The following is a 26,458-nucleotide window of genomic DNA, read 5'->3' on the forward strand; positions in this document are numbered from 1 at the left end:
GGAGCTTTGGTGGATGCTGGCGGTGACTTTTGTCGTTATTATTCCAAACTCTATGAACATAAAACAAAAATATTTTAGATTTTAGTATTTTCCTATTGTGTTAGTGTATACAAAAGCTGCACCTGCTTTCCAGTTTGTGATCAAACATTTTCAGGTCTCAGTACCCTGAGCAAAGCCCTGTGCTACAGGCCTTTAATGTATTGTACCTCTGCATTTTCTCCATCATAAAGGAAGATTTTTGTTTTTCATAGCTTTAGTGTTTTTAGCATTATACCGTTTTTATTATTCATAAATAGCTAAAAAAGCCAAGGCTTTTCCAAAATCATGCTTATCCTGGTTTCTTTGTATTGAACTTTTTCTTTCAGATGAAGGGCTGCATAAAAGTTCTGAAAGATCAGCCAGCAGACAATGTGGAGGGTCTTTTGAATGCACTCAAGTAAGTTGTAATATTCTTTTCTCATTTGTAGTATGTTTATGATGTATACGGTGATGAAAAAATTAAGAATTATATCAATTTCCTATTCAGGTTTTGTGTTAAAAAATGTAGTGGAAATGCTGTGTCCAGGAAAACTATTTTACCATCTGAGCTGAGCTTTATATTTTGCATGTCAGAGGTCCATGTCTTAGACTTAATGAAAAGCATCATGTCTTAGACGTGATGATGGAAACAGACAACTAAATAGTCACACTTATGTGGTAAAAACCTGTTTGTTTTAAATTCATACATATTAGTTAAAGAGCTATCAAAGGATTACAAATGTGAGTATTTTTTTATTTGACTGCTGTGGACTAGTTTATGAATAAATATGGCAGAAGGATATCCTGGTAATACCAGGATAATACTAATACTACGGATAGTGTACAAGATCAGGACACTTGCTTTGCAGCACTGCCATCCTTTCATATGACCATAATATTCAAAAACGCTTTGCATAAGCCAGCATTATAATTACCTTTCACATGTTGTGTGTTTATGTAGTTCTATAATAATCAGGCTTTCTAAATGCACCAATTTATTTCATCTTAAATTCACCACATTTTACAATAGAAAATTTGGACATTTCTTTATTGAAACTTTTATTATTGTTGATAAGATCTCGTACACAATTAAAAGATTAGCAGCATTTCTAGTATATATGAAAAGTTATCACTTTTATTTGAAAGTATGCGATTATGTTTACATTTCTCTTTTTTAGAATGTTAGTTTTTCATAACTTCTGAGAAACTGTTAACAGTATTCTGATGCAAGTTATTACCAGAGTAAATGAGAACAATGAATTGGTTTATATATGGTTTTCTTTCTTAATGCAAGATATTTATGCACTGTATGTGTATTTGCCAAAGGAAGATTTTTTCTTATTTGCAGGTTCACCACAAAACACCTGAATGATGAGACAACTCCAAAAGCCATCCGAGCAATGCTTCAGTAACAATTTTTATATGAAGAGGATCTATGTTCTGACCTCAGAAGATGTATATGTTTACATAATTTAAAAGACTTGATGTTAATACTTGTGTGTATTTACATAGCTATTCCATCCTAGTTAATGATACTTATAGAAAATATGCCTTTATTCTAAAACCAATTGCCAATACTATTGTTTGTTGAAGCACAAATTAATTATACCTTACAGCCTTATAAACTGAAACATGCAAAACTGCTTGGCATGCGACTGCTTTTTATTTTTTTTATTTGCGTTCCAATTCCCCTAATTGACAATTTTACAGAAAAGAATAGCAAAAAAGATTTTCTCTTTTATTCAGGGAAACTTATACCAGGTAGCAAATGTATTATTTTATGCATAAACATATTTTTGGTGTGTTTTGGTGTTTAAATGGGTGTTTACAGGAAAGGAAAGGCCCAATTTGCCTTTGAAATTACCAAATTTTCAAAACAAGTTGTGTATGTGTAGGGGACATTGTTGTTGATTGGTATCTAATTGCTATGATTTAAAAAAAGATGTAGCTTTAATTTAAAATTGAGAGACATAAAATGGGACTTTTAAAACATAAGAAATATTAAAAAATAAAAATGAACACATTTTAGTATCTTCTGTGTTTTATTTTTATGCTAAACTGTATTTGTATTTTGTATTTAGAAACAAGGCACATACTAAAATTGGCTGGAAGTTCTGCAGGGTGTGGTCCTAAGGGTTAATTGTTAGCATTGTGTTCAGTAGATCAGCAGATATGTCCAAGTCCGTTTGGCTGCAGAACCACAGGAAGGGCTCTTTTGGCCTCAGAGAACTGTCTGGGGTCAATTTACCTAAATATGTAGAAGTAAATCCTGCCAAGATGGAGTTCAGCCAGGCAAGAATGAAACAAGCTGAATTCTGTCCTCCTGACTTTTCCATTAAATGCAAAGATTCAGGAATGGCGGTTTTCAAAATACTGAAAACAAATACGCATATGTCGCTGTTTCTGATCATACTGTACCTCATATAAATATCTAAACAGCCAGTTCCATTCAAGTTCATAATTCAGTTATGCAGGTAATTCAGTGATGAAACTGTTTTATTGTTTTTAGCAAAAGGTAGTGTTATGTGTTGCTCTGTGTGGTATTGCCTCAATTTTTTTATAGAGTGAAAAAGCTAGGGATTCACAAAGGATTTAAAGTACATTTTAAGTCTTGCTTTATCAAAGGAGATTTGTGAAGGGGACACTTGCTGTTTTTCATATGGAAATACTCATGTGGAAATGGCACATTTGTGGAAGTATTTGCCAATATAAGCTTATCAGTTGTAATCATAAATTTAACTTCAAAGGTAATATTTCCCACATTTTCATAATTTGTTAACTTGTGTAATTTAATGCATTTTTATTGTATCGTAGCGACATTTCCTCTTAATAGATGCTGATCAAATGGACGTTATATTTACTTGGTGAGCTGATTTTACTTTTGTATGCAAGGAGTTTTTTGACACGGTACATTAACCACATCAGTATTAACCACTGGAGAAAAGGTTTGATCATCCTTTATACTAAACATTTAATTGCTTTTCGATATTTTGGAAAATTGGACGTTTGTTCAAATCTTAATGTATATTTATTAAATTTTCAGAGTTTGTGAAAGTACTTCAGGGCTATTCACACTACACTGTTTATTCATTCTTTTGCCAACATGTTTGTCTTTACCGCTTCGTCTTAACCTTGATGGTAGTTTTTCTAGTATCTTGAATTAATTCTTGTGTAACAGTTTATCATTGATTTAATGAAGAAATGTTTAGTCCCACCTGCATGGCAATGCAAAAGAAAATGGTCACCGTTTTGGGTTGAGGTAAATATATTTTTTAAAAGTTAAAATTAATGTTTTTCTAATCTGTAAAATTTAATAAAGACATGGTTTCATGAAAGATATGCTTCGTTTTGTTTGCTTTTACTTTCTTCAGATTACTAGCTATACCAGCTTGCATTACTCATTTCTTACACTGATCAAGTTTAGAATAAAGCAAATGTTGCTTATGTCTAACAATGCAACACATTTCTGTCCACAACAGTACAATGTTTCTCCTTGCATTTGTGATCAGATTGGACAGGGTAGTTCTATAGGTTTCAGTTTTGTCATGTAAACACTGCAAGAAATGAACTCTATGGTGTGAATAGCCTTTTAAAAGTAAATATAATAGCTTGCTTTAAAATGAGTTGTTATACAAAATATTACCAACAGTAGTGGAAATTCTTTGCATATTGTCATTGCAAAAAAAATCTGTTCTTTCCGTGTCAGTATTGTCTTAAATATTTAGTTGATGCTACAGTGTGAAAAAATGCTAATTCCCAGCTATATAAAATATTAGCAAAATGCTGTTGAAACTGACAATACTTGTTTTATTTGTTGTGTGGTTTGGAAAAATGGATTACAAAAACTTCTTTGATGGTTTTGCCTTGTATATTATATGGATGTCTGGAGTGAAAATAAAACTGGTACCTTTACGTAACCTAAAGCCCTGTTTCGTTACCGTTACTTTGTTCCTTTTTTATATATAATGTGTCATTAAAATGAAACATGAATTATTGTAACCAATAGTGTTATACTAGGGAACAGAATCTTAAATCACAAAACTATTATTTTTGTAGCCACTTTGGTCTTAAATGTATTTGTGTTTTCCATGATGTGTTTGGTTTATGTTTTATTGATGGGGGGGGGGGGGGGGACATATTTCCTGACATCTACAATTTCAGGCTTTCATACTTGAAATATTGGCCATCTGAAATTGTTGATATTGGCCATCCCTCATTTCTAGCTTCTTTCAGTTATACTGTATTGCTATATACTTTTAATAAGCAGCTTTGTAGAGGATACGCCATATAGAATCCTGTGTTCATATGAAGGAAGAATTATGTAAAATCAGAGGAGGCATGGTGTGGCATGATGGATTATCAGAAATATAGAAATACATGAAAGATTACAAATGAAAGGCCATTTGGCCCATCTAGCCCATTTATTAGTAGTTAATTGATCCAGAGCTTTTATCCAGCCAGGGGGTCAGCTTTAACTACACTTAATGAACTACACCAGTGGTTCTCAAACTGTGGTACGCGTACCAGCAGTGGTACGTGGAGTGCTGCCAGGTGGTACGCCAAATGACCCTGGAACTGTCGTGTGCCCTGAAAAATCTGGACGGGTTTTCATATTTTGTATTTTAATACGTGTCGAATACGCAGCCTACGTACTACGATACAGTGCGCGCTAATACTTCAGTGGACACAAGAGATACTCTGTAATTCTATACCACTCTATAGGAATGCGTGCTAAAGACGCAAGTGACCAATTGTATTTAAATAAAGCTAATGTATCTCCAGCAAATAGGGAGAATGGAGAATGTGCGTGATTTTGGAACAATGCCAACGTTGTAAACACAGGAATGCATAGAAATACGTGCCACGAACGCAGGTAAACTTGTGAGCACAGGAAAGCGTGATAACAGAAAAATATTTAAGAACTGTTCTAATTTGAGAAAAATACACCGAGTGTCTCTGTGTTTCACTCTCATGCGCATGAAATAAAAAATCTAAATACGGACATAAAAACGGAAGCGCGGAAAAATGCAAGCTTGCGGATTGCTAAAGCAGGTAAGCTACACTATTTTTGAAGAACCTTATTTACCGTTGGCAAAAGAGCTGACACGTATAATGTGTAGAGAAAAGGCTGCTAAACATCTCGACCTGCTGCCCCCCTCCCCCTGAAAGACACAGTCATTCATAGAATTATTGAAATGAAGGATTATATCAAAAGTACACTGATAGAGCGCGTTAAGATGATCAGATGTTTTTCACTGCAATTAGATGAGTCTGTAGTCGATTTGGCCAATTTGCTCGTTTACGTTAGATACGAGTTTGAGGGTATGTCCCATGAGGACTTTCTGTTCTGAAAACCGCTACCAACAGGAACTACTAGGAGAGCACATATTCCAGCTTCTGAATGAATTTATCGAAGAGAATGGCCTCGACTGGATAAAATGCGTCTGAGTTTGTACAGATGGTGCTAGAGCAATGAAAAGCCGACATAACGATGTAGTTGCACGAATTAGAGAGGTTGCTCCAGAAATTAATGTATGCAACAACATCCAGTGCGAGACCTTTGCCGCCTGACGATTTAATATCTGTTAGACTCTGTTGTGAATTGTATCAAGGCTCGGAAAATTAATTCACATCTGCTTTGCTCAACTAAACGGGCTCACCCCTCTCACTGAAGTTGTGCTTTTTTATTAGTTGTTGTTAATGTTTTTTTTTCTGTAAAACACTTTGAGAAGCCACCTTTAAAGGCGCTATGTCAAATAAAGTTTCTTATTATAATATTTATTATATGTATGTGTGAGTGTGTGTGCACGCGCGCTCATGTTGGTCATTGAGAATTTCTGGGGTTCCTATGAGATGATGACTTGTAGGTGGTACTTGAATGCTTTGGTTGGATTAGGGGTGGTACTTGGTCCAAAAAGTTTGAGAACCACTGCACTGTTCATTTAAGAAATCCACTGAGTGCACGTTCAGTGCCTTTCAAGATTTTGAATACTTGCAACTGTCCCCTCATAGTCTTGTGTGTCAAGACTAAAAAGGTTATTTTCCTTAAGAATGTCTTTGAAGGACATACCAGTAAGTTCCAGAAAGTATCTGCTTTTTCTCTGAACAAATTCCAAAGCAGCAATATTATTTCTATATTGTGATGGTCATAAATGAAAACCTTATTCAAAATTACACCTTATTAGTGTTGTATGATTATTGCATCCCTTATTTTAAATTCTAAATTTTACATTGTATTTTTAATTGCTTCTCAACATGTCTCGAAGATGGACGTTACTGTAGCCTGTTTAAGCTTTGTGACTTTTTTTACAGTTTGTTTTTACTACCTGCATGCAGTACCTTACCTGTGAGGTGCTTGACCATTTCTGAATTTGATCTTTTTTTAATTTAAATTTGTAGTCTTTTTTTTAAAGATGGCCCCACATTGCCTTTTGGGCTGAGCCCCGGCCGGGTTATGTGGTCTGTCCGGCCACCAGGCGCTCGCCTGGCTCCAGGGGCAGGTCCTGGTAACCCTGTCCCGGGCAGGCTACATTCGATCTTAGTTTGTATTGTCATGAGGGTCGTTTTTGGGCTGTTCTTTGTCTGTCCTGTTAACTCAGACCTATTCGCCAAGAGAAACCCTACCAGGAGCACAAGGCTCCGTATGACATAGTTCAGCGCATCCCTGAGAAACGCAAGCCCCACCACCATGACAAGGTAACGATCCATAGGGGGGGATTCTACCTCTCAGCTGGCTTGGGCATGCCTGGAGATCCCCCAAGAGATGCTGGAATCTGTTGCTGAGGACAGGGAAGTCTGGGCTGATCTACTCGGCTTCCTGCAACCACAACCATCACCAGGAAAAGTGGAGTGAAAATGGGTGGATGGAATTTGCCGGTTTGACACTATAGACTTCCATTTTTAATTGATTTCTTATTGATCCTTGTATAAATTCTGGAAGTGATGTTTAATCCAAAGTCATTTGTGCCCTCATAGACGACAACAGGGACGATATGTGCTGTTTGACTTTTACAACAAGACAACAACAAGAAGTTTTTTTTTGTCTCAGTTTCCTGTGCAAATCTCAGTTGTGGTGTTCTAGAGAATGGAGTGTCCAACAAACACTTGTCTTTTTGGATTTTTAGAAATTAATGATTCCTCAGTACAATTACTAAGGTCTTTTTTTGCCACATGAACCTTCATATGACCTACAAGTAGTTTTTCATCCAGCTGCTATATTAAAAGAGTCTTTATATCGTATAACCCCAAAAAATGTCTGATTGCCTTACAGTATGTCAATAGTTTATGAGCAAATAAAAAAAGCATTATTTTTTATTGATCATTGAATTTTTGCCGCAGTGGTCTTTAGATACATGTCACCATAAATTTATTATCATGTGACAAAGTGTTCTTATGCTAAAAATAATATACAGCATTCCCACGTAGTTTTATCTTATACAATAGACAATGTTGTTTTAATATATTATTAAAATTAACTGAAGCTCAGAATCAAGCAGAAGAATAAGAATTCAAAATAAAAGTGGTATAATCTACAATCTTAAACAAAACATCTGTATGGAATATGTATCTAATGTATAGTTTTGCTTTTTACAGTATTATATAAAAGATTGAATCTCAGAAATAGAGTATATTGAAAGATAATAGTGTCTTAGAATGAAGTACTGTATTGTATGGTATAGGTTTTGCACTAAAGGAAGTGAAGAAAGAATTGAATTCATTGAGGATTGTTTAATAGTTTAATAGCAGTGAAAGTTTCACATTTTTCCTGTTTTAAGATATAGGGCATTAATATGGTGACCATCATAATATCTGGCATCATCGTATAATCAGTATCATTTTTAACTGTCTTTGACCCCTATAAGCAATACAATGATGACGGTCAGTGGATTCAACGGCTGCAATTCCTGAATCATTTCACCAAATTCTATCCATCTTTGAATTTCCTGTAATGTAGCCTCCACCAATATTGCTTGTCTGGATATAAGCCTCTCCATTAAATACCTAATGCTGTCATCTTCAGTGTATCACAAACCCACTGATTTACACAGTTATCTACAAAAACTGACTTTGTCAGTTATGCAGTGACTGTTGGACTGTTTTTTTATTCACAGGGGATACCCTGCATACTGTAATGACAGTACTCACCAGAGTCACAATCAGCTCTTCATACCATCAACCAGATAACAAATTCCCAGACACAGAACCATATTACACTGGTACTTTCCTTCTTACATCCTTTCTATTCCCAAAAATAATTAAAGACAATTACTCTGTTTTACAGAGTCGTGTCTCCCAGTTCGGTGTGACTGTCTCTCAGCGTACATTTACGGGGATTTCAGGACTTCTACTTAAGGTTAAGATTAAGTATTTTTTGGAGCACACCCTCCCCATTCATTCAAAGACTAATTTCTTTGAATAACCTCCAGTCATTTATAGATTCCAGCCCTGATCTATCTTTGATTGGACAGGGTTCCAAAGAAGTAGTAACCTTTTGCCATATATGGATGCTTTTTTTAAAATTTCATCATGCATGATTTTCCAGTAGAATGAAAAATAATTATTAACATTAACATTTGCATTAAATACACACGCTAAGCCTGTTTCACAACATGACAGATTTTTACTAGAACAAGGAAAATTTAAAATGTAATTAAAATTAAATGTATAATACAAAATAAATGTAAGCTTTTGTCTGAAGTAGGTTCTGTGGATGATATTACTGAGTTTTTTTAACATTACTAAATTGTAGTGGGACAAGAAAAATTCACAGATCAGCAGAATGGTCTAGAAAATGTAAACACAATAAATATACATGGAACAGAACCCGTGCTGCACACTGGGGCTCTGAAAGATGTGAGTAAGAAGCAGCCTTATTGAGCAGCAGAGGCTGAGAATTAGTTGCCAGATATGTGGCACGGCTGAGCAGCAGAGGTGCAGATGCTGTGGAGGAGTTTGAAACGTGTGCAGTGTGACTAGATGGAGAAGGGGAAGAAGGATAGAATCCTTTTCTACAGAAGTGTTGTAGAAAACAAGATTCTAACATTATATTGACGTTCCAATTATTGTTTTGAACAACTGATAATGTTGTTAAGTGTTGTTGTGTCTCTCAACACAACACAAGGATTCTAGATGGACGTAGTGTGCAGAAGAAGTCTTCAGTTATTTTGTCTACTGATAATTTTCTATGGCACAGACCATCTACAGATGTGACAGATCATACCTGACATTATTACCAGTCATTTGTTACAATAATTCACAAAGAAATCCAAAAATAGTTAAACTAGAAAGGAAGGGAAGAGAAACCACAGAAAATTTAAAAGGGATACAACAGAAGCAAAGACGAGGTAGATCCATAGAGAAAACAAAATCTTCATAAAACATTTTCTGAGGAGCGTTGTTTGGTTTAATAGTTTTGAACACATTTTACTGTTCTTTCATAAGGCTGTTGAATGTTTCTTATATTGAGTACATTACCACAGAATGATTTGTTATTTCTAAATCCTGGAGATCTATAGGCAAGCTCTAAAATTGTGTCATCATCTAAAGTTAAAACAGAGGGTTGGAAAGGTTGAGTGCATTTGACCTCTCCGGGACCTTTATAGAATGCTCACATTCACAGAAAAGCACACTAGTGACAGTCATTTTTATTACTTCCACCAGCTTCATCAGGATATTAATAAGAGAAAGCATTGCTCTTCAAGGTGACTTCCCGGTCAAAGATTCTTGGATCAGTCACATGTCTAGTAAACTAACATCTGTAGGACCAAATTTCATGTCTTTTAAAGGATCCTGATTACTAACAGAATGTTTCATACTCTAAAACACTGAAGAGCCTAATTGATTTCACTTTGCAAAGGAAAATGCAGCATTGCATTTTGGGACTTGTGTCTGTGTGGTCAGTGCCATTCAACTAAATGTGCAAAAACGCTTGAAATAAAATGCATTCTATTGACTAATTTCCTTTTTGACAATTAACCTTTAATTTAATGTACTTATGACATATATTTCTTGAATAAAGGATGGGAAATAATGAACTTCAAGAAGCTGCAAAAAAAACATTTTTCAGCACAATTTAAGAAAGCAATTGAAAAGGAAAGAAAATGTTTAGATGAATGATACAAATTTAGATAACATGATGTTAGAATATTAAGGATATGGTATTCATTTTAGTCACCATGTTGCAAAAATATAGCTACTCTGAAAGCAGTTCAGAGAAGAGTGACCACATACAGCAAATTCCTCGGTTTAAAGTAATGCTGACAAGCTACAAAAGACTATTGCACTTCTTTAGTCTTTTTTATGTTCTTATACTTCATAGCTTATGTTTTATAAGTAATTTTCAAATATACTTATAGGAATTGTTATACACCTTGGTGTACTGATCATGGCAATTGGAGGAGTAACTTTGAGATACTTCTCCAAGCTTTTTGTAAAATTAACATTAAGGCTTACAATTCCAACATTCTAATCATTAAGCAAAAGCAAAGAAACAAAATAAATAATCATGGATAATTTTGTAGTTCATCCGTTTTGTTCCAAAATGCTTCTCAGTAGATTGACTAATAGCATATTGACTAAGAGCTTCAGTGTCAGGGTTATGGTTTACTTCCATTTGGCAGACATCTGATCTATAACCTGTATTCAATGTTGCTGATTAAGAGGAAAAGGATCCATCTCACATTGCAGATCAATATCTTTACCTCTGTGACTCTGTTGCTTTCTTTGGCTACTGAATCCTTGTAGTTTAAAATCAATCATGTCTGCCGACAGGCATTCAGACTTTCTATGGGCATGTAAGACAAACAGATTGTCTGGGAACATTAATGTAAACTTAATCTTTTAATTTCGGCACATTAAAATATGGATTTAAAACAATATACATGCACATGTGCAGTCCTGTTTAGCAATTTAACATTAATGGTTCAAAATTATTAATACTTTCATAATAAAAACGTAAAGATGCTTACTTATATAGTATTAATGTTTCTTTTTGAACACTAAGCTACTGTACCAGCTAGTGTTTTTCTTCATTTTGTCTTTTAGATCTTTCTTCCATTTGTAAAATTTGTGATCTATTATACCCCATGAATTGCAATAGTTTATATTGTAGATGATTTTTAGGAATGAAAATGCTGTTTTATCTGACATAAACCTACATTTTGGTCTCCAGCCTGAAATAAAATATTTTCCTGAATATATAACACAAATTTGGGAGTCTTTGAAAAATTGTTTCAAAGTAAATTAATTTTAGAAAGCTGGGTCATCCAATCTATTTATGTCTTATTCCTTTACAGATTTATAGTAGGATGATATCATTTATTGCCTATTTTCTTTGATGTAAGACAACTAGTTAGGAGGTCAGATGCAAGAGAGCAGTGGTTACAAACAAGATAGCACTTCTTATCTGGAACCACATTACCCAGAAGTCAATGGTAATGACCTGACATCCCTCAGTCACTTGACCAATTAGTGGAAAACAATTGGTCAGATAACATTTAAAACCAGGAAACTGAGCTTCCAGAGAGCTGTTGGACTCTGCTGGCTTTTTGATTTTGTGTGGTATAAAGCATAGGTATAAGGCACCACAAAAGAAGTGACTGACTGTGAGACCAGAGACATGAAAATAAATAAATATTAGTTGCTTTTGGAAAGGGGTTGGGGACAAAATTGAGTTTTGGAGCCAGTAAATGGTTTGAGGCAGATTTAATTTTTTTTCTTTTTTTTTTCTTGTTACAATAGTGGGAATAAAGACTTTTATTCTGTTGAAGTGAAAGGTCTGCAAAGGTCCATGAGCCATGCTACCCTATATAGGGATCTTTCACACAGAGTACCTCCTTACCTGCATTCAGAAATATAGATCTTAATAAACGTGTTTAGTTTAATCTTTATGGTCACTGCAAAGTTAAAGTACTTTCTTTTAACCTTGCTCTGAAAATATATTGACCAATAACTATTTAATTAAAAAATAAAAGATGTGTAGTCATAAAATACAATATAATGTATTGACAATGTTTAGTAATGTTTGACAGTTTTTAGTAATGTAATGTTTGACAACGATTAGTCAGTAAATTGTAATTTGCTTTACTATGGTTCGGCATATCACAGGAAAATTATAGGACAGATTATTGAAGAAGACTGTTGTTTTTTATGCATTCCCTTGTATGCAATAACCACTTATAGGGCCCAAAATGGACTGTGGAGAGCTGGAGCTTAAACCAGCAGTACAAGGCAGGATGTACCCAGGACAGGATACCAGTCCATCAAAGGGCACACAGACAATTTAAGGTGTTAATCAGTCTAGTCTTTGGAATGTGGGAAGAACTGGAGAATGTGAAAATAGAAATATGGATTACTGAATGCAGAAAGATTGAGATAAAATATAATCTTCAGAAAAAGATTGCAGAAGGTGAAAATTGTAAACTCAAAGTTTTTATTACAGATCCTAAAAACAAAATTGTATGCATTCTGTTTGAGAAAATCTTTTATTTTCTTTTTTTATGAAAGAGTGTTGCACTTTTTGAAAGCAAATAAAGTGACAGTCTCTCAGGTTTATTTCATACATCCCAACCTCATACGAATCTATAAAGAATGTTTTTACTCCAAACACATTCTTTTTAGTCACTGCCACTCATCATGTTTTGACAGAGTGGGGGATATAAAATCATGGATGACTTGAAGTAAAAATAAAGCAATATTTGAGTTCCAACTTTGCTTTCCCCTTGGCATACCTCCACATTAAGTTTCTCATTCATTGCTTTCGCAGCACACTTCAGCTACTCTGTTCATAGTTGCCTTCCAGGGTAAACTAAAGACAGATTCAGTCCTATTCTTCCAATTATTATCCTTGTCTGATAAATACTGTATTTTCAAGTGATTCGAAATTACATACTTCATCATGGCAAAAAAATGTTAATAAAAAAACTGTTTTAAGTTTTAAAGAATAGAAAAGAAATAAATTAGTGGAAACTACTAGTGTGAAATAATTCTGAACCATATTTGTGAAAAAATAGTAAAGATCGGTAATTCATGAGTTTGCAAGAATGATTTTAGGGAAAGGATGTTTAACCCTTTAAAATCAGTTAAAGAACTAATTCTGTGTCAACGGCTCATTGTTAAGGAGAAAAAAACATTTTTTAAGGTCTTTTACAATAAATTTGAAAAGACTGATAATCATTTTCTTTAACAAAAGTATTGCCTGGGTTTACATGCACTTCCATATGGTTTCAACTGTTGTCCTCTGGTTCATGTTTCACTGTTTCACATTTAGTCTCCTTTATGCAGGATTAAAATAGTTCAGTTCTTTTAATCTGTGGTGTTGAGTCGAGGAATGTATTTGGGCTACTTCTATTTGCATGTTTCCTCACATTACATACACAGTTGAATCTTTCTCAAAAGCAGTCTTTAACTTTTGTGTAATGTTATATTCATTTTATATGAAGTTTATGTTTGTGCTACATGTACCCACTTGCAACACCCACCAATTGTATATAGTACATTTCAGCTGCTTTGTGTTTACCCAGTGTTGAATTTGGTACTTTGAATTTCTTTTGCAGTTTTTGGTAATTTTTCTATTTTGATATAATCTGTAAACGTAACTAGTTTGTTACCTGCACCTGAATCTAGATCATTGATATAACACAAGAATAGCACAGATCCCTGTAGCACCCCTTATTTTATTGTCAGTTTCCAATAACAAATTCCAAGTATCACTTTGAGTGCCAATTGCCTGTTACATTAGAATTATTGAACATTATCTTTTATTAGAAACGACTAAAATCCTTCTGAAAATTACATCTGCTATGTTATATATTAGTATTTTATCCACTGCTGCCTGTTTGCTCAAAAAGGACTCTAGTTAATTGCCTTTTCTAAATTCATGTTGACTTTTCTTAAGTCTTATAGAAGCAAGAATTATTGGTGTATAATTACTTGGTTTGGTTTAGTCATTATTTTAATGGACGGACACTACATTAGCTACATTTTCCAGTCAGTAGGCATTACCCTGTCTTGAGAGACTGCTGGAAGAGTTTTGTCAATAACCAATGAGTAACTTCTCTTGTTTCATTAAGTACTGTACAATTGAAAGACTGATAGTACATCAAGGCCTGTAGATTTGTTTTTCCTTAGTGCTTTTAGTACATGTAACACTTCTGGTTCTGCTATGATAATGCAACACTCAAGACTGCTCACATCAGGGATTACATGGATTAAATTCTGTGTGATCAAGGAGATTCTGGAGGCAGGTAGCATTGTTAGAATTTGTTTTTATTGTTTCAGCTGAGTGGAAGTGCAAAAAAATACACGACACTAACACACAGAACTATCTTTTTTTCTTCTACCCAGTACCACTCACACTGTTAAAGGATATATATTGGGGTTAAACAACACAAGTAGCAATAGATGTAATGCACATTCTTAAAATTATGAAACAATATTTTCATTTTTTTAATTAGAAAATAAGGTTACACTTATATTATTTAAAATGGGGCTTTGTTGTTCCTCAGCTGGAGCCAGATGTTTGTAACTTCACTGGTAAACACGTGGGTGAAACATGCATAATTTAATTTTCCTCTTCTTCACATAAAGAATTCTCATCCTTATTTATGAGATCCTTCACAGTTTCCTTTACTGTTCTTTGACAGTTATAGTACTGAAAACTATTTTCACAAAAGTAATCAAAGAATAATATCCATGAGAAACAACACAAAAACCAAGAAACTTCTTTCTGATTGGCATGATATTTTCAAATCTAAATAAGCAGCTCTGTATATTTCATACCAATAAGCTGCATAAGCAACACATAGAGCACATTATTTTTAGGAAACACAAAGCTTACTGTACATTGGAAGCTAAAGGGATATTGTATACTATAAGTAGGTGATTCTTACTCCATAGCACAGTGTGATGAGTGTGCAAGGCTACACCAGCATAGGCTGCACCAGTGGTGTAAACACCAGTCACCAAGGGCACAATTCCTACAGAAGTACTTTTCAGTTAGTGATTAAAACCTGAAACACCATCTGCTTGATCAAAAAGATCTTCTGTCCTACATGGACTGAACCCTGAAATATAAAGTATTGATGATATCAAGAACAGTGCTTGTTATTGTAACATACTAGTAAGAAGCTGATTTGATTTTAAATTTGTGAAGTTTCAGGTTTGTCTCCAGTTAATAGTAAAGAAAACTAGTGATTTCCTATTGAAGAAACAGATCAACGTCTTGGAATGGGCTCCACAGAGTCTAGACTGAGCCTTTCCAGTGTTACCTCAAGCAACACTTGCTTCTTTGTAACAAAAGAGGTCTGTCAGAATGTATTCATATACTGTATATGGTGACCAACCTTTTGATTTCTATTTTAATCACTTAAAGCTCCCATGCAGGTAAATGGAGCCTAATGTTACCCTTCATGTAACTCCTGATTACTCTTTTGGGGATGAATAATTCAAAATAAAATGTAAAAGACATTTTCAGTCCATTATTAGATAATATGGATGAAATGATGACATTGAAAATGACACTTTTTGAATTGTATGTGTATTTTTTACTGAATAAAAACAAAATTATGCACCGTATTTTAATTACAGCAGTTTGGATTTAAAGGTTTTTTTTCATTCCATTATTATATTAGATTGAAATTCCACACTCATGTGTAAAAGTGCTATATAAGTGTAAGCAATTATTATTATTATATTTGATTGGTACGCTAATACAACTATACTTATTAGTAAGTTATATATTTATTAGTGAAACTGAGGTATTTTATGAGAATTGGAATAATATCAGAACAACCCCACTAGATAATAAATACATTAATTTATACAAAAAGTCCTAATGTAAAAACTATGTCTATATGCTTTTTTTCAGTAGAATTAATGAAAACATCATCACTGTTAAGTATGTCTTCTATAATACCTATAAATGGACTGCAATTGTTAATACTGTCTTTTGTAAATCCAGATAGACTTTTTTGCATTTACACAAAGTAACTCTTATAAAACTATTCTTTCCGTCTGTATAGTATTAGGATAATTAAATGTCATATATCATCCCTTAAGGAATTCTGTTGGTTTTTGATAGAATAGTTCCATTTTCCCCGTGTGAAGTGCTGGAGTTTCTCCAAGCATAATGGATATTTTTAATTCAGCTCCTTTTTACATCAGGTTATAAGAATTCCCTCCCACAGTTTCCCTGGATCTCATTATTTTTATTTGAAATACTGATCTATATTTACTCATCAAAAACATATGTTCACACTGAAATAAAAAACAGTAGCCTCTCTGTAAAATATATTGAAAGTATATTGGTTGATGGTCAGAGATTAAAGTAGTGATTTAGAAATACCCTGAAACATCTATGGTGTACTACATTACTTAAAGGCAGACAAAACTCACTTTAAATCAATGGCACATTAGTATTTCAATGGACTTTGAGCTTGCTCTCTTATGGTCACATTCCTTTTTTTAAATTAACGGAACAGATACTCAACCTGATTAAACTGGTTCAATACGCAGCATCTGACTAGTCATCACAAAGCCCAGCATTCAATGTCATCTAGTGTATTTTATTTATTATTGTTTTAACAGCCTTAGAACTCCATCACGGTTAATTTAGTTAACTTAGTTAATATAGATCAATTATATGAATATACCTGAAACCTAGTGGTTTCCTATTTAGAATCCAAGTTAGTTGGTAACCTTACCTTGGAATCTGTTATTCTACCCCTTCTTTGACCGGACCAAAACATCATTTATCATGTGGGGTTTGCCATTTTATCTGGAATTACAATCCATGCAATATTATTACGTTCGGCAATGCTTCCCTTAAAGGATTCAATGTTATTGAAGACCTTCTGTTAGGTACATTTTCATTAACACCTCCTAGCCTTCTCAAATGTACTGTATATAGCAAAAAAGAATGCAAATACACTGTTGTGAGTAGTAGATGACTTAGGATCTAAAATCTACAAAGTTTGAGTATATCTTTCTGCATGTGTAGAGTAACACACACCTTTATTAATTAGTGTTAAAAATTAATAAAGTATTGTAATATACTCCTTCATTTATTTTTATTTTTAATGACCTAAGTGCAACTGAAGAATCTTGTAATAAACCTGTCATTTGAATTATAAAATGGATTGTTTGTATAATAGTTTTAATCTCAAAAACACCAATCTCTCATACAGGGACTTTGTGACTAATAGTATTTCTAAAAAGTTTTAAAAGATCAATAGGGCACTGAACAGAGGCACACAGGATCCATTTTTTCAATATTTTAAAAAGGTTTATGGTTTCTGAATAGATGTACAAGGAAATGCAGAACTCACCACTTCAACGCCTTCAGATGGACACATCCCCACAAGTCGCATATAAGGGTCTCTTTTAAAAGTCCAAGGAGGAGGCTATGTTCTGATGTAATGGTAAATTCCTGTGGAGTGCAGACAGTTTCATAAGACCTGTAGGCTCTTAGGTGGTCATGCTGTGAGGCCCATCTGTATCCTGCATACTAGCTCAGGCAGTAAAATTAAACAAGGTACCTTAATGATGTTCAGTTATATAGTGGTTCCAAAGTAATATTATTCCATTTTAAGAATATTCATTGTCCAAACAAACATGAATATGTAGTAGTATGTTATTGGCAAACACAGATTACTACATGGTTGGTAGTTACAACTTTATATGTAATAAAGGGTGTGAATATTAATTTTGCATTGATAGATAATAATTCTTAAAATAATATTTAAATTCACAATATATTTGTTAATATTTCATCAAAGTATTAATTCTATAATTTTGCCATTTGTATTTTGTGGCTAATGTATGATAATAACTGATTTTTTATATTCTGACCCATCAAAACTGTTTATCAAATGAAGTTTTTAAATTGTTTGAAATCTTACAAAGGCCTGCCTCAGTTTGTACATTTATCTTTCTTAATTTAACACTAAGAAGTGCAGAATATATGAAATCCATAAAGAAGATTTGCCAACACTGACTTAAATATGTTCAATCATAACCCATGGCTGTAAGACATTAGGAATAGTGGAATTTAGCAGTACATGTTTAACACATTTGGAAAAATGTGATTTGATATTCTTCCACTATTGTATTTGAATTGTATAGCTTTACAAGTTAGTTCTATACATGTTTTGTTAAAGATCCCCAGTATTTCCATAGTGTTTTAATTCCTTATTAAATTCAAATCAGAGTTTTGTGTAACATCATAAATTATGAGGCTCCAGCTTGTTGGTTTAACTCTCCCTGTTCATCTGAATGCTTCACACCTCAAAAATAAACTTTTTAACTTTGGTTTTGTGTGTGTGCCTTGCTATTTGAATCTGCCATCAGATAATATAGCACTAGGAATCAAACCTCTAAGAAAGCTATTTAATAAAAACCTATTAGCCCTGCTGATAGTGACAGGATTCATGTCAACAACGTTTACAAGATGCCTTAGTTTTTCATTGTTAAAATAGATTTTAATCATCTTTAGCGCCAAGGCCATGACTACTGATTTGAAATACAAGATTTAGAACTTTAGATACTATTGAACAATATGTAAAAAAAAGATTAAGTTTGGCTACTCCTTTTCCTAATTAGTATAAATATTGTTTTCTTTTTTAATCTATCACGTTTTGGCACTATTTTGCCATTGGGGTTTTGCAATGGGTTTGAGAGCTGCAGTCAGGCTTTCAGATCAGCCTCACAGGAAATAATGCAGAAAAGGGGAGGAGATGTTTACTACCAATACATTTCCATTCTCTTACTTGTGTATAATGATTAATTATTTATCCCAATAAGCTTTCTCGTGGATCATTTCCTTCAGACATTTCAAGTGACTTTTCTCTTCTGTGCTGTCAAGTTATTTTCTGTAACAATCACGGTGAGGATTATAAGGTTGCTGTTACACAAAGAGTAGCTTCCAAAACATCAGAATGCTGTGATCCTTGAAAAAACTGAATAACTCAATGTATGATTCAGCATCCAAAGCAAAAAATGTAATTAGGCAGTATTGCATTAGACACCAACACAGATAAATCCTAACCCTCCAACCTCATTATTTTAGCAAAGTCTGAATAAATACAGTAGATGAAACAATAAACCAAACACATGGGAAAGGTTTAACTACACATGTTCAAATAATTTTAATTGGAACTTCAGGCTGTAACTACTAACCTTCCACATTCAGAGCTGGTACATTTTTGATAAAACGTGAGCATGCTTAGCCTAATTGCAATAAACAGATTTTTACTGTACATTTATTGTATACCAAAAAGAAATAACACCACAATGCGAAACACAAATTAAATATCAAGATGACTGATAGAACAAAATTAACATTAGGCAGTAAATTTTGAATAGGTTCAGGCACTGTCGGTTTTAATTTGGTGTCCTCTCGAGTAAAGCAAGAGTTAGAATGGCTGGTTCTCTTTCTTGAGGCACTTTGAGGTCACAGTGTAATGTGAAAGATGATGTCATTTCTTGAGGTTAAAAAGTGAAGACCCAGTTAATATGAGACTGAGTGCTCTAGTCATATTTTTTACAGTAGAATGAACAGCAACAGACGACAGTGTTGTTGCTTAACTACATGTTAGTAACTATGACAGTTCTGTGCAAATTGACTGAATTTATAGTCTGCAAGGATACTGTGCCATCATTTAGGTGATTTAGGTGAGCATCATTTTAGACAGTGAGAGATGTGAATATACTCTGTAGCCCAACTGTGAGGGATCATTACTTTTTATTTACATTTTTCCCATGCAGATTACAGAAATTGTACAACAGAAAGCTGCATGTTAATACAGTGAATACGTGCAGCAAGTTCACAGCTTTACAAAAATATTTTTTATAATGTTTTGTATAAAATGGTGTTTTCAAGTGAATAAATCATCACAGATAGGTTACCAAAATGTAATAATGAGACTTGTTTTGCAGAATGTGTACATTGTAGTATTAAACATTCATTACAATTATTGTTACATTTGAATAGCCTACTTTGTTATGTTTTATTTGTACTGTAATACCATATTTTCCAGACTTTAAATCACAATGAAAACATGAATTTTCCTTTTCATGACAAAATTAAAGAACTTTGGCAATTAATATGTTTGACTAAACTAATATAAAATCTATCAAAATTGACATAAAAGCAGAAACTGCTTTTTTATATGAACTGTCTTATCTGTAGTATATTCAGATAGGTAGCTTTTGAAGCATTAAAGAGCATGATATGGACTGAAAGACAAAAGGAATATAATTTAACATAATGCTCCATCTAATTTTTTGCAGTTTTTTAAGAGAAGGCTATAGGTCATAACAGGTTTAGCATATTGTGTCAGGGTGTACTGTTGTAATTAAGTCTGTAAAAAATGCAGTCTTATGCAGATTAATCATATACAGTACATACAAATATAAATGAATCCCAATTTCACATATAATACAGAAAATGTCATTAAACCTATGAAGTTGTAGTGCTGATGTCTTGCTTTATTCATTGATATATATATATAAAATGTTGTTGCTGGTAGAAAGTTATTTTGGAGTGCAATTTTATCTTGCCCAGAAGCAGCATCTACTGAAGAGTTGTGACCCAGGGATCAGAAGCACAAGGATCCTATTTCAGCACAACCATTAATAACAGTCAGTCCTTGAAGAAAAGCTCATTAAGAGCTATGGGATGCTTGTCCCAAAAACAGTTTTATTAGCAGTTTGCATTTTCACCTGTGAGATGTTTAAAGTGTGCTATTTTCTGAAAGCGACCAGAATTATAAAAGAATGCACATTTGGATTTATTGTTTGCAAGTCGTGTTGAGTAGTTAAAATGAAGATTGAAGTTTTTTTTTTCTAAAAACAGTATTGTGAATTGAGCTATATTAAATTTTAATAGGAACTGTAAAACTGCATTTGCTTTTATAATTAAACTTTTTTTAAACCTGTGAATGCAAAACGTTCTAAAGCCTTCTATCTTCAGTTATGCAATCCAACAGAATTCACCTCAAATTTCCTAATAAATCATAATATACTTGAATTTATTTTTCCTTTTATGTTATTTGGTACAACAGCCATAAATGATAATGAATGTTATCGCAGAAGGTAACATAAGGCCATATTCAGGAACCGCTACAAATAGAAATATAAAAATTAATTAATTCTCTTTGTATTATTATTGTTATTATACAGAGTAGAAAGAATGAGTATTGTGGAGCATGAAAATTTGTACTGTGAAGACTTAAAAATACACCCCCTCATCTTCTAAGCACTCCTACCATTGCAAATCACAAATATTCAGGATCATAAAACACAAATGAATCAGAAAAGTTCAATGTCATGTATTCAGAAGGGTCCCCTCATTCAATATGACACGTGCACCAGTGAGCTTCTGCTTCACTGCACATCGGCAATCAGTTTATAACTGAGTCCGGAGGATAACATCAGTAGAAGTGTTAAAGCAGGGCAGTGCAATCCAGGTCCTGAAGAGCCAGGGTGTCTGTAGGTTTTCTAGGTCTCTTTAAAGCAAAAGCACCTGGTCAAGCCGCTATTAAGATGATTTAGTTACTTAAAAGCCTTTTGGAATGAAAACCACACACAAGCTCTCCTGGACCAGGACTGGACACCCCCACATTACTGTAAGGCAGTAAGTGGATCAAGCAATAGCCTTTATGTTTCAAAATGGTTTTGTAACAGGCTAGACAGGCTCTCTGAAGTTGACCGAAAGATCTGATCTGATACAATGTGACAGTGGCTTCCCTGCCACAGCTGCTGATAGCACAACCTCATGCAGCCTGTGGATTACTGGCCTGGGAACTACAATGTGCCAGAACCCCCACTGTATCCAGATATAGAGTTTCTGTGTTTCTCAAACACTAAGCTGTCATTGAGGGCCGCACTGCCAGGACCAACAGCTGTGCTTGTAAGGAAGAATCAAAAGTACATTTTAAGCTCTTATAATGGATTTTATGAAATACAGAAAAAACTATATTAAACACAACCGTAACTGAATTGCTAAAAATATCCTTATAGATAAAATAAAAAATCTCTCTCAATTTTGTTAATAATAACATTTGTTGTAGAGACTAATTAATAATGGTTTCAAAGCTGATGTAGTGATAGCAAAATGATAGCAATGTAGATCTGAGAGTCCTGGGCAAATTCTTTTTAACTGAAATGCAATTAACCAAAGCCAACCAAATGAACTTCTTCTGGAACTTGATTCCCCTCATAAATTTTCAAATAATGTATTAATACCAGGAACAACTAGTTTGTTTTCATTTCAGTTTTCTCCTTTTTGTTCGTGTTTATACCTCTTTGAATTGCAAACGAGTATAATAATACAATTAGTGCATGTATTAGCTGTTATTTGAGTCCACAATGTTCTTGTTATACGTCTTTATTCTTGGTAGATTCCTTTCAGGCCTAAAGGCCCATGGCCACAGTACCCATCTACAAAGCAGGCTGAGTGGACCTGGAAAGAATTAGAGCAAGCTACATTGCTTACTCCTACCAGGGATTGAACTCAGAACCTTCTAGTCAGGAGCTTGATGCCCTTGCCATCTGAGCTACCACAGCCCTTATTCTTATGCTACATGCTAAATTTTAATAATAATACCAGTTGCTTGGTCTGATAGAATCATTTTGTGATGTTTTCGTAGAAGAACATTATTGTACCCTTGTGCTTTCATGTGAGGTGCTCCGAACTACAGAAAGAGGTAAAGAGATAATTAACGATTTACAAATGTCTGAACCCTCCTCCCTCTCCAACTCATCTCCCCCAATTTCCTGAAGAATTCTGTGTTTTATGTGAAATTGCACTGTAAGTTCTGAACATTTGGATGTTTTGAGAAGATTCTCAGGGGATACTGTGATTAATGTCTTTAAGTTGGTAAGGAGTTTAGCTGCCTGGCTATGATAGTGAAGTCAGGAGCTCAAAGTGGAATGTAAGTTTTGTTTTGGTGTTTGTTTGGCTGAGACTGTTTGTCTAATCCCCCACACTGTACATTTAGCACTGGTGTTTTGAACCTTATCGCTATGCTTGGTGTCCTGGACCCACCTATTTTGGACTGTTAAACATATACAAATTCATTTTGGTCTTACATACAGTGATATTTGAATTTCACTAATTACAAATTAAGCTAAGTTGATAATGGATCTGTCTTTGATTCTGAATAAAAAGAGAAATTCTGGTGAGATCATTGATCATTGAGCAGAACAGTAATACTATTGTTCTGTGACTTAAAAGTTAAACAAACTGGGCCAAGATTTAATACCTTCCATCCTTCTAAACGAAAAACTGAAAAACTGAAGATGCTAAATTTCTAAATTAACCCTACGAATGTCACAGTATAATGAGTGAACCAAGAATACTACTGAACATCAAAAGAATGGTTTGTCTATATTAATGCATTGAATTCATTTATTTAAATGTAATGAGATGTGTGTTGACAAAGGAGTTCTTTTCATGAGATGAGGAGAGAGAGAAACCACAGAATCTTATCTCCCTCTTTCTCAGTGAACTTCCTTTCTGCTTGTGTCTGAAATTTCTCCAAATTCCTAAAGTCATGTCATGTCATTTGCCAAACTGCTTTATACCATACAGTGTTGTGGGAAGCCAGAGCCTAACCAGCAAGCACCGAGCACAAGGCAGGCTACACCCTGGACGGGGCGCCAGTCTATCGTATGGCAAGTGTAAGCCAATCGTACATGAGGACAATTTGGAGGCCATGGTAGAGGCCAAGGGGGGACATTTGGATCGGACATCAGGTTAGCTCCCTACTCGGGAGATCTTTAATGACCACTGAAAGTCAGGACCTCAGTTTAATGGCTCATACAGCGCCCACTACAGTATAGTGTCCCTGCCACTATACTGGGACAGTGGGACCCACACAGACCGCAGGGTGGGTGCCCCTTGCTCGTTCCACTAACAACACTTCCAGCAGCAGCAATAGTGTCCCAGGAGGTCTCACATTCAGGTACTGACCGGGCTCAACTCTTCTTAACTTCAGTGGACTGTTAGTTGAAAGCTGCAGGGTGATATAGTTGCTGAACCACATTCCTAAAGTATTCCGCACATATTAATGCATTGGGCTATCAAGGTTATTCTTCTTTGGTTGTGTATAGAAGTGTTAATAATAGTGATTTCCTAAATCAAATCAATAGTGCTGTGGTAGATTTGGTGTTAATGAATCTTCAGTATGAAGAGACAATAAAGAGAAATGCGGATGCTATCAGAATGAATGTTGCCAGACTTCTTCCCTTAAAGTTTAATACCACGTGTCCTGAAAATTGAATAAATGCCTCTGAGTATGCATATAATATGTAATTAAGATAAGAGAATTTACAAGCATCACGAGAAAGTTAAGGAGAGGGAAATTGAAACGCTTCTTGCCATGAAACTGATTCAATAATTTTAAAAAAGCATTACATAATGTAAAGGTAACTGGGAAGGCTGCATTATCAGATGAGGAGGCAATATACAAATTTTCCGGCCAAACTGAAGAAGCATGATGAGAATATTTGCAACTTCGGTTTCCTTAAACTAGTTTTTTTTTTTAAGTCCTAAATTACCCTACTGTGGGAGTTTTCAGGACTGTAACCCTAGTAGTTGGCAAGGTGCTGATTAGGGCTTATGGATATAATAAAATGTCTTTAGTGTAATTTTGATTGGTTATTCATCAAATTATTTATAATTTATTAGTTATAATAGGGGAGAAAGCTTGGATCCTAAATTTAACACTTCTGCTTACCTGCAAATATAAGTCTTAAATATAAGTCCCACTGCACCTACAGCCTCACCCTTTTTATGTTGTTTTGTCTTTCACCTTTCCTCCTTTCTGCTGTGCACCACAGGAGTCCCCAATCGCCCTAGTGCACGGAGGCACTTTAAACTGGATCTGGGTTTCCTTGTTCTCCCTGGCATAGTCCCTAGCGCACAAGCCTAGGCAGCTACAGTGATGGGATCTCTTCATCATTTAACCCCATTTAACTCTTTCCTCTTAAATACTTTTACCTACATATACCTCCACATACAAAGCCTTGCTCATTCTGTTGCTTGTTATGCACAAGTATTTAGCAAAAAATCTGCTCGGTGCCAGTGAAACTGCAGCCGTACAGTACCTCAGTGAACTCTGCATCAATGTTTTGGGGATTCTTTTAGATGGTCTTGACAGCCTAGTCCTTCAGACAGGCGAGCTATGCCAAATATACTGTACTCTGCATATGTCATCTCTTTCTCACATTTGTTAGAGTCTAACTGAACTACTGAATAACAACCGGCATGTTACTTTTCACTGATACATGGAAAATATTATGACACCAGATTGATCACCTACTGTAGAAGTAAGATGTGGCATAAACTTGCTGTGAGGATAGTGTTTTAGTAGCATTATTAACAAGTTCAGCTCTATTTTGAGGAGTCATTTGCACAAAATAAGGGTAAAATAGACCTTTATTGCTATGCATTTCACCCATTATAAAGTTTTCATATTTTCCATTCTTTGGTAAATGCTCGCTGGGATTTTTTACATGAAAGGGTTCACTGTTTTTGTACTCAGACACATCATTTTTGACTGTACTTTAGAGATGTCTTTTCAAATGTAGAAATAAAAGAAATTAGACAAGATTAGGATGATTTTCAAATTGAAGTTTACAAATGAGGTTTACATATTGCTGCTCTTCAGCTAATTCCAATAGAAAGAGGATTTCTCAGTCATGTTTCATAGCCACAGTAAAGTAGCCTGCAAAGAAAAAACATATGTTTTCAAGAAATTAACAATCAACAAATAAAAAATTGTATAAAGTCACAAATCAGGAGAAGGTTATAAAACCATTCCAAAGACCCTTAATATTGTATTGAGCATCGTGATGTCAGGTGAAGCACTCAAACCTGTCTCGACCGAAATGCTCCTCCAAACTAAACAGTCCGATCGAGAGGAAACTAATTCACAGTGGAATATTTTCTTCCTCCCTGCTCGACATATTAACATATTAACTTATATATATATAAGTATATACAGTATGTATATGCAATCTGTGGTTGCATGTCTCTGCAGTGAAACACAAACCACTCAGTTTAAAAAGCCGCAATGGGGTGCGCAGAGTTTGCCATATCCTCCCGACCCTTGCAATGCTGATTCTATTGATTCCATGATTTTATATTTCTTTGACAGTAATCATTGGTAAAGATCGGTTTATTACCATCTACCAAGGGGCCTGTCATTGAATCACCTGCAGTCAGCAGCCCCCAATAGTCTTTTTGTCACAGGAAGATTTTTTAACATGTATCTGTTAATAAATTAAAACTCTTAACAAAGTAAATGAGGCAGCAGAGAAAAAAAAAATCTTTCTACAGTTTCATTACATGTACATTTCAAATTTATGTGCAATATTATTAAAAGAAATACATCACATATCTTGTGATACAGAATACAGTATGTGTGATAAAGGGTGA

At 34.4% G+C, this 26,458-nt stretch overlaps 1 protein-coding gene and 1 long non-coding RNA gene across 7 annotated transcripts in view; one reads left to right on the forward strand and one right to left on the reverse strand.

Annotated features, from left to right (window-relative positions):
* The window catches only part of fam49a (family with sequence similarity 49 member A), a 58,023-nt gene extending 54,082 nt beyond the window's left edge, over positions 1–3,941 (forward strand). For all 5 annotated transcript variants that reach the window (XM_015350749.2, XM_069178658.1, XM_015350746.2 and 2 more), the window contains 2 exons: positions 366–436; positions 1,367–3,941. In XM_015350749.2, coding sequence (XP_015206235.1) covers positions 366–436; positions 1,367–1,430 — 135 coding nt within the window. In that variant the 3' untranslated portion in view covers positions 1,431–3,941. The remainder of the gene's footprint in view (positions 1–365; positions 437–1,366) is intronic.
* The window catches only part of LOC107077802 (uncharacterized), an 87,751-nt gene extending 70,334 nt beyond the window's left edge, over positions 1–17,417 (reverse strand). The window contains exons 1-3 of one of the 2 annotated variants that reach the window (XR_001478798.2): positions 17,343–17,417; positions 16,719–16,792; positions 14,401–15,080 (exon numbers count right to left, since the gene is read on the reverse strand). This is a non-coding gene — a long non-coding RNA (uncharacterized lncRNA). Of the gene's footprint in view, positions 1–14,400; positions 15,081–16,718; positions 16,793–17,342 lie in introns of those variants that run through there. The other variant, XR_011184219.1, reaches the window with a different exon arrangement.
* Positions 17,418–26,458: the final 9,041 nt, after the last annotated feature.

The sequence above is a fragment of the Lepisosteus oculatus genome, chromosome 2 (genome assembly GCF_040954835.1).
Source record: "Lepisosteus oculatus isolate fLepOcu1 chromosome 2, fLepOcu1.hap2, whole genome shotgun sequence".
In the NCBI taxonomy this organism is placed as follows: Eukaryota; Metazoa; Chordata; class Actinopteri; order Semionotiformes; family Lepisosteidae; genus Lepisosteus; species Lepisosteus oculatus.